Source organism: Micrasema longulum, unplaced genomic scaffold (assembly GCF_059751315.1).
Source record: "Micrasema longulum isolate JH-2025_06_02 unplaced genomic scaffold, ASM5975131v1 h1tg000120l, whole genome shotgun sequence".
Classification (NCBI taxonomy): domain Eukaryota; kingdom Metazoa; phylum Arthropoda; class Insecta; order Trichoptera; family Brachycentridae; genus Micrasema; species Micrasema longulum.
In genome coordinates, this window is record NW_028277326.1 from 309,818 (window position 1) to 319,586 (window position 9,769).

The 9,769-nt window shown below is 36.4% G+C and overlaps 1 protein-coding gene across 5 annotated transcripts in view; it reads left to right on the forward strand.

The window, feature by feature from the left end:
- LOC148284430 (endoplasmic reticulum metallopeptidase 1-like) overlaps positions 1-9,516 on the forward strand; it is a 46,439-nt gene extending 36,923 nt beyond the window's left edge. For 4 of the 5 annotated variants that reach the window (XM_088240081.1, XM_088240075.1, XM_088240091.1 and 1 more), the window contains 6 exons: positions 1,665-1,846; positions 4,361-4,516; positions 5,370-5,566; positions 5,779-5,900; positions 6,305-6,477; positions 9,214-9,516. In XM_088240081.1, the coding sequence (XP_088096207.1) occupies positions 1,665-1,846; positions 4,361-4,516; positions 5,370-5,566; positions 5,779-5,900; positions 6,305-6,477; positions 9,214-9,378 (995 nt within the window). In that variant the 3' untranslated portion in view covers positions 9,379-9,516. Of the gene's footprint in view, positions 1-1,664; positions 1,858-4,360; positions 4,517-5,369; positions 5,567-5,778; positions 5,901-6,304; positions 6,478-9,213 lie in introns of those variants that run through there. The other variant, XM_088240105.1, reaches the window with a different exon arrangement.
- The last annotated feature ends 253 nt before the right edge of the window (positions 9,517-9,769 follow it).

Sequence of the window (9,769 nt, forward strand, 5' to 3'; positions counted from 1 at the left end):
CATTTGTCGATCTGCAAAAGGCATTTGATAGAGTTGACAGAGAGAAATTGTGAAAGGTTTTATCAGAGTATGGAGTAAATGGTAACCTGACAAGGGCTATTGCGTCACTGGATAAGGACAGCACAGCATGTGTGAAGGTGAATGGGTCATTCACATCGTGGTTTAATATTCCGAAAGGAGTCAAACAGGGATGTGTAATGTCACCATGGTTGTTCAACATATACATCGATAACTGTATGAAAGAATTGAAAGATTTAAGAATGGGAGCAAAAATGAGTGGTATAACTGTTAACTGTCTTCTGTATGCGAATGATGCCGTGCTTCTTGCTAGCAGCAAAGACGACCTTCAATTCTTGGTAACAAAAGTCTACGAGGTATGCAAGAAAAGCGATTTGCTTATGAATGTTGATAAATCGAAAGTGATGGTTTTTGAAAGGGATGAAAATATAACTAAATGTGAGATCAGCGTGAAGGAAGATTTTCTGAATCAGGTAGAAGAATTTGTGTACCTGGGAAGTATGTTTACTAGGGACGGAAAGTCCGAGAAAGATATTGAAAGGAGGGTGAGTGCCGGGAACAGGGTGAACGGTGCACTAAAATCTACTTTGGCAAACAAATGTTTATCGCAGGAGGCTAAACTAGTAGTTCACAACGGAGTTCTAGTTCCAACTCTAATGTATGGGAGTGAAGTATGGAATTGGAAAAATAATGATGAAAGTAGGTTGAATGCTGTCGAAATGCGATCCCTGAGGCGAATATGTGGTAAAACGATGTATGATAGGTGCACAAATGTCGAGATCGTGAAGTGTTTAAGGCTGAGACATGCATTATTGACAGAATCAAGAAAGGCGTGCTGCGTTGGTTTGGACATGTAGAGCGAATGGACAGCGAAAGAACGGCTAAAAGGATCTACGATGCAAATGTTGATGGATGCAGAAAACGAGGAAGACCGAGAAAGACATGGCACGATCAAGTCCATCAAATACTTGAAGATGGATATGTCAAAAGTAGGAATAATTGGCGTGCGTGCATGAGAAGATGTATGAATGTAGAGGAAGCGAGGTCTGTATGCCAAGATATAGTGTTATGGCGTTCTATTCTCTCTGCCTACCCCTACGGGGAAACGGCGTGATGGTTTGTTGTTGTTGTTGTTGTTGCGTTGTGTCCCGGTCTCGTGTTTTAACGTGATTTACCAGCTGTTCAAAAAAGTGCATTTTATTGACATCTAGTGACTTTCATTAGTACTTTTTCGCTGCTGGTAAACTACGTGAAAACACGGCACCGGGACACAACACGGGGTTATTATAATCACGTGTTTACACGGCTTCGGGATACAAAACACAAAAAAGGAGTGAGACGCTGTAAGTACATGTGCGAACATTGCAATGTGGCTCTCCATAAAGACCAATGATGGCTAAACTATCATACAAAAATTACTCATTAAATTGTTTCAAATAAATACGAGAAGTTAAAATTGATTTAACTTAGTATTTTCATACTTATGACACGTTTAAGAAACCCTTCACAAAGCATGAAATTTCACAAAAATGGGTCGGGCACAGGGTAAATTCTATGTGTATTCGGCCGGTACTCAAAGTGTCAAATAAAAAGGTGCCACCTGGATTAATAAAATAATATAAATAAATGAAATACTTCTCTTTTAGTTCATAAATGGGTCTGGGTGTACCTGTTTGTTCACATACCGTCCATCATATTCCAGATGTATATAATTCTGCTAATGTACACAACCCTGCTGCCCATCATGGGCCGCTCGGGAACTATCAATGCAGACTTGTTCATGGCACTGGTCTCTTCTGCAATGGCCATGTACTTCATCAACTTTGCTGTAAGTAATTTGTAAGTAAGTACATGGGATAATTATATATTTCATTTTACCCAAACATTGTCAAGCTAATAAGCGAATAAAAAAACTAAGTTTTTAATTTTTAATATCTCTTTTCTTTAATTTAAAGATATAATAAATAAAATAATAAAATTGAGACTCCTGAAACATTATATATACAAGCAGTCGTACTTGCTACCTAGAAAGGTTCTACTCTTTCGGTTATACATAGGAAGTAAGTACTACTGACTTTGCAACAATAACTGAAGACCCAGAGATTCAGTCCGTTTGTATAATATACTCATATAAAGGTCTATTTTTTTTTTGGACAACCTCAAAATATTGTTGATAAACCCACCTGGTTCACAAAGAAGCATAGAAATTGAAAAAATAAGATTTCCAGGCGTAGCCTAGTATGTAGGTGAAATAATTCAAGGGTTTCTGCTCTTTAACTTCACAAACATCAATAGATTAAAGAATTGAAGGAATATATATGTTCACCGGCGGCCTCCGTGGTGTAGTGGTCAAGACGCTTGACTCACACGCGGAAGGTTCCGGGTTCGATTCCCGGTGAGAACACAAAAATTAAAATGTGATTTTTCTCAAGCCTAGGTGCTCTGTGATGTAATTCACCACTTTAATTAGGCCTCCTGGCCTGTTGTGGTGCAAAAAGTAAAAATATGGGCAGCATGGTGAATGTTTTATTTATATATATATATATATGTATATATCAGTCCCTTTCCGCACCTGATGGTGCATAAGGCACTGCATTGGTACACCAATCGCAGCATAAATCAATCATTTTTCTTACATGAAGGTAAGATGATCAGCCTTACGCTTCAGGTACCATTCCAGGGACTATGAAATATTCTGGTGTGAAAACACCCTTTAAAATATATTTTTAAAAATTATAAATATAAATTTTAGCAACATTTTGAGTTTGTCCAAATTTTTGTGGACAAGGACTGGATTTAACTCCCTGGGGAGCTGTTTATATTAACATTTTACAACAGAGATGAAGAACATTTAAGAAAAGAGAAGGTAATATAGAAGTCTAGGCATCTACAGGGCTTATGACCTGTCAATGGCTGGTTTAGGTGGCCACTTTACACACTGTGTAACATTCACCATTCTGCCTATATTTGAACATCTATATTCCTTCAATTCTTTCACCTGTTGATGTTTGTGAAGTTAACGAGCTGAAACCTTTATTTATGCGGGTGAGATTCATCTAATTGAATTATTTCACCTACATACTTACTAGGTAACGCCTGAAAATATTATTTTTTCAATTTCTATACTTCTTCATGGACCAGGTAATTTTATTACTATTTATAGCGTTATTTTAGTTAATATTTTAGCGTTCTTATAATCAACCCAAATATTTTAATTTTGGTGACCATTTCCAACGAGTTGTAAATAACTCACTATTAGAGAATGGAAATCAAGTTGAGGTAGAGTAGGGTTCGAACCCCGGACCTCTGATCCGTGAATCCGCAACACTAGCCACGGGACCACAATGAGATTGTGTAATGTTAATATATTAACCATGCCGAGAATCGAACCCGAGACCTCTTGCATGGCTGGCAAAAGCGCTGACCATTACGCCACGAGGCCGACAAATGAATTAATGTTACACAGTGTGTAAAGTGGTCACTTAAACCAGCCAACGACAGGTCATAAGCCCTGTAGATGCCTAGAGTTATATATTACCTTCTCTAAAATGTTCTTCATCTCTGTTATAATACGTTAAAATATTATTCATAAAATATTCAAATCAACCTAATTTGATACAATACTAAATCACAAAGAATCAGTCATGAATTTTTACGATAAACTTTAAACTTAAACTTAAAACTTTAAGATTGAAGAAAAATTATAGACCTTTTAAATTTATTCAAAATTGTAAATTCAACATGGGATTGCCCTGAACTATTATCTCTCATCAACTTCAGGGTGCCTGGAAGAATGACTAGACAGGTGCCACCGTTTTGTAGCAACAATTCATGGACAGTGTATACTTGTAATGCCGTATTAAATAGACTTCATAAACTCGGCAATAGTTATTCCCACGTATCTGATATATTTAGTGCAGGGTATTGTTTCTATGGAACAAACCTTTTGAACCTTTTCAAAGATGGTGAATGGTAATTATATTTATTTATTCATGCATTTCATAATATATATATATGTACAGTTTTTTGTTCACTTTGCCTAGCTGTGTGAAACAGTACTTATGATTTTCTTGTTGTATTACTGTAGAGTGTTTTATTATTTAAACTTTCTACTGAATATGCTGATAATTTTTAGGTTAATTTTTTAAATATAAATCTTGTATAATTTTTAGGTTTAATTATTTTTTTATAAATCTTGGGTATAAGGAAATTTATGTTTTTAAAAAAAATATTAAGCCAAATATGTTGTATTATAAATGTTTGTAAAAGGCAGATTTTCCGTTCATGTTAATAAAATAAAAATAAATAAAAAATAAAACTCTGTTTTGTTTTTTGCATTTAGATATCCTTTTTGAGTCTGGTGAGAAGGTCATACATGGCGCTAGGATTCTTAGCAGCTTTTGTGCTGGTGATGTTACCCGTTTCACTTTGTACTTCTGTAGGACAGCCGTACAGCGCTGGGCCCAGCAACCCCGCCCCACAGCGGTACTGGATCATGGTTAGTACCGAGGATGTTTGAGCTATCCATGTTTCCCGTGTCATTCTGCAAGACAGCTTGCCCATCACATTTGTGGACTTGAGTCTCCTTGACGGTGCCCACGTTCAAGAAAAAACTTCTCATTTCCGAATGAAAAAAGCCGCTCGGAAGAGCTCTTTGTACGGTAGCCCTGTCGCTCAATCACAAATAATTATCGACGTGCTAATAAGCGACTTGATAACAATTTTTCACCATGGTTGTTTATCGTATTCGCGATCACAATGCAACATCCGTGAACACCTAATATTAAATCGTTAAAGTATTTACGTTTCGCGACGTATAATCCTGCTGCGCAATCACATATTTGAACTTAACCGGTGTAAATATGGAAAATATTCCAAAACTGCTATTTTTATTTATTTATTTATTATTTATCATGCTATTTATTGCATTTAGCTGGCGGTCAACAAGCCAAATGACAAGAAATGTAGTCACTTTTTAGTTGACTTTTCCATCAGATGAAAGAGTTGAGGAAATGTGGATGTTGAAACATGGGCAGAATGATGTATGTTACACAGTGTGTAAAGCGGCCACTTAAACCAGCCAATGGCAGATCATAAGCCCTGTAAATGCCTGGACTTCCATATTCCCTTCTCAAAAATGTTTTCCCTCTATGATAAAGGGAAGTATTTTTGTTTGACTGTAAATATCTTTTACATATGTATCCCAAGGCAGACCAAGAATGTTCCTCAAACTTCTGTTTTGAAGAACCTGAATCTCTGAAATTAGTTTTTTTTGTAGCGAATCCCCATATACAGGATAAATAAGCAAAATATGAATATATAAAGGTTCTATACACTTTACATTGTTCCAGCATTCTGATCGTCAGTTCTACGACGAGAATAATGTCTTACGAAGACAAGAGACGGGATACTTTGTATTAAACTTGGACAGGAATAGTCCTCGCACAATTCCCTTAAGAGGGCGCTCCCTATACTCGCTGGAGGAGGACTGTGATAATGAACTATATTGTGGATTACCACTCTATGTGGGTAGAATGGTCCCTTTAAGGTAAATACTAATTCATAGCTTTAAAACTTTAAGCTTCAAAAGCCGTTTACATGTGGACAATACCATATTGTTTTGTCCCAGAAATCGACCATTGTCCGCGTGTAAACAGTGATTCGTACGACAAAACATTTTTCCCAGACATTACCACGGAGACAGAAGGGCGGGCTAATTCCGTACAAATTATAATCTTAACTCAATTTATTTTTTTCAAGCCGTAAGAGCAGTTGGATACAGGCGGACCCCCCTAAATTTCCCTTCCCTACGGAACTCATTGTTCAAAAACGTCTTTGTATACCCAGCCCGACCCAGTGTACTCTTGATCTCCTATTAAAAGGTAAAAAAATATAATTAACCTCAGTTGAAATCAAAAGTTTAAAAATAAACTTAAAAAAAAACAAATTTACTGTTTTAAAACTCTTTGAAAGAAATGAAAGTATGACTAAATGTGAAATCACTGTGAATGGGGTTATACTAAAATAGGTAGAGAAATTTGTGTATCTGGGAAGTATATGTACTAGGGATGGAATGACTGAGAAAGATATTGAAAGGAGGTTGAGTGCCGGGAACAGAGTGAACTAAAACTAATGACACTAAAAGCAACCTTGGCAAATAAATGTTTATCGCAAGAGGCAAAATTAGCAGTTCACAATAGAGCCCTGGTCGCGACCCTGATGTATGGGAGCGAAGTGTGGTAATAATTTTTCAACATTTGATGGATTCGTAATGTTGCGTTCACAGGTCCTAGTAGATTAACAGTGACATTATCTCCTCGAGAAGGAGTCTCTGTCGACACCTGGAGTCTGCCTACGGAGCCGGTAGCAGCTGCAGAGTGGAAAGGTCGCCCAACTTACTTCATACATATTGTTACGACAGAGACCGATCAAGATTACCCCTTGTCAATTACTTTCAACGTAAGTTCACACATTTAGGTGATTCTTAACGAAAATATGAAACTTATTATTCATAGATGACGCTTTTATATTTTTTTATTGAAAAATGTCATTTTTATGTTTAATTACAATGGAAATTTTACATACCTTGATTTGCGGAAATTTTACACTACATTAATTGTAACAAATACCGTAACAATATAATTTAGGTCCTTTTCACAAAATGGTGTATAAAACAAAAAAATATTTATCCATAGAATTAGGAATAGTCCAGAAGGAGCGTAGAATCATATTTGAATACATCGGACTATGCCTAATCATTCCTCCACTATGCCTCACTTTCGCTGCGCGCATTCGTGATGCCGCCGCGTAATGTTGCACGACGGGAAAAAATATAATTATAACACAAATGAAAGGTAAAAATAAAACAATCTGTTAATTTCTCTAAAATATTTGTGTGCACGCGGAAATATTGATTGACACAACATAGTAGATAAGTAAAGCGTCATTTAATAAGAGAAATGGAATTAATGAACTTTGAACTATAAATATAACACATATTTTATTTTATAGAAAACTGATGTTTTTATATAATGTCAAATAATATTTGATGTTTTAAAGATAATGTCGGTCAAATGTCCACTATAGAGTTGTTTAATCCGAGATCCAATTTTCATTAGTTCTCTCATTAGATGGGCAAAGTAGTATAAAAAAAAATTACTTCTTTGGCAACACTAACGAAACTTTCATTTTGTTTCTTTTGACAGATGGAAAAATAATTCAATTTTTAAGTAATGCATTTGTTACATACACATACATTTGCTAATTACACATGAAATGTGATTGCATCCTGTTTCTTTATGATCCTAGCAGTATTTCTACAATTTAAAAAGACACAACACGGCATAGTTGAATTCAAATCAGGAGTTGCGTACTGAGAGACGTCTACAAAGAAACTAATGGGTCAAAACGTAAACCCACTAATTTATGAGTAGTTTAGTCGCCTTTTGTTTGATGTGCGTATGCGGTTTCTGGACTATTCTTAATTCTATGTATTTATCATATTTTGCTGGATCAGTTCAGCAGTCCTAAAAATGTTTGCTTAAGCTGCACATATTTTTTCTTAGCTCTGTCTGGAGCATGATGGCTGCTGGCTTCTGGTCGCTAGTTGACTTCACCCTTAACTAGTTTTTAATTTAAGAAGATTTGTCGGTTAAGCTAGGGTTTCCTAGGACAGCGGTGCCCGTATCTTAACGGCCGTAGTGAACGGTGATGCGGTATACAGCAGTTGTAACGGGGACTAGAGAGTGGTTTCCTAGGAAAACGGTGTTATCAACACCATTTAACACCGTTTTCCTAGAAAATCATTTTCTAGTCACTGTTACGACGGCTGTCCACCGCATCACCGTTCACTACGGCCGTTAAGATACGGGCACCGCTGTCCTAGGAAACCCTAGCTTTATGCTGTTTTAATTAGGCTTTTGTGATCTATTTTTAGTGATATAGGGATAGTTGGTCGCATAGAATTATAATGTACCAGAAGACATACCCCCCCCTCTAATATTCCTTGTTGACAGTTTGGCCAAAGGCCTTGTGCAGCATTCTCGGCGTTTCTGCAGCAGGAATTTCATTCCGCAAACAAAATTTAACGTAACTTCTTTGCTCAACAAAATCAGAGATAATAAAAATTGAAAAATTAACCTTTTTGTTATTCACAAAACACGCGCGCAAGCGTAACTACTGGATACTGGACAAATGCAGATATTGACATGAAATTTGACACAGATGTCAGATACATTAACAACCTGAAAAAAGATTCGCCAGAATCGAAGAGCCGCATATTACGAATTAAAAATTTCACTTTATTTTTTTATTCCAGTAGTATGTATTTTGTGTATACTCGGTTTTCAGGGCCATACTGCCAAACTTCAGAGAAATATTTTTCATGATGAACTTTCAAAAATATTCTTATCCTTTATATATTTATTTAAAAACTGCGTTTTAGAACTTTAGATTTTTTATTTGAAATTATAACTGACCAACGAAGAGACACGCACCGGACGCGGACTTGAAAAGCGACTTGGTGGGGGAGGGGTAGGGGTTTGTGGAAAGGATGCTAGTAGAGGCATTAAAGATTGTCACCATTTTCAAATTGTATTAATTCATTTTTTCATTTAAAAAAATGTGTTTTTGAAAAATTACACTGTTTTTTTTTTAAAGTTTACTGTGAGGAATGTTCCTCTGAAGTTTCAAGGTCTGGCCTTGAAACATCGTGTATATGAGAATTGATCGATATGCTTCACCCCGTACTTGCTTCGAGTTAACCAGTCAGCCTCATGTGTATTCATAATGTGTAAAGTATAAATTAATATGTCTAAAGTACCTAGCATCAAGTTAAAACCTGCAATGGTTGAGTTACAATAGGCCGCTGACTACCGACTATGCCCAAAACTCAAAGATCATTTAAGTGAAAAGTAATTTTAGGACGTCAATGAGGTCATGTATTGTGTGGATGAGTGGTTGGACTAGACAAGTGTTCTACCAGGAAGCTAAAAAATGACGGAGCATCGCTGGAAGAATTGCATATAAGTCCAGGGGAGCGGGGCTACTTTGTTCACTTCGAAATAGGTCTGGGATGGAGCATATCAATTAACCCTCATCCACAAGTGTTTTGCATATAGTTTTTATGATTATTTTTAATATTCTGTTGAAGACTTAAGCCGTTGTATAAATAATACTACTTGTTTATCTTTATAGGTTACCTCCAATCTGACGGGTCCATTAGTGGATCTAGGTCTTGCTGGGAATTATATCAACAGTGAGAGTTCTAGAACAATCCAGTTTAGCGAGTTTTTAAACGATTTTCCTGACTGGACATTTATCATTGGTTGGATTAGTTCCTATAAGGGCTACGTACTCTAGCAAACACATCACCACTAGAACAACAAGCACGCCATTTCCCTGTAGGGGTGTAGACAACGAGGTAGGAGTGGCACGTGCATCTATCCTGATACACATTGCTAGCACGTTCATACACGCCCTAAGATTGTGTCTGCTTTTGCCATGACCAGTCTTGAGATTTTCATTTATCTGATCATGTATACATATCTTCTTTTCTTCTCAGGGAGCATGTTCACTAGAGTAGGCCGATGATGTATGATTATTTTTTATTCTTTTAGACATCAAAGTGAAAGGGGTCTAAAAAGTTGCATTTTGGATCACATTAAACGTAAAAATTAATTAAAAAAATATTTCATACTACTCTTGGCCCTCAACCGAGGTTTGAAGTTTATCACTGCCTGAACATTTTGTT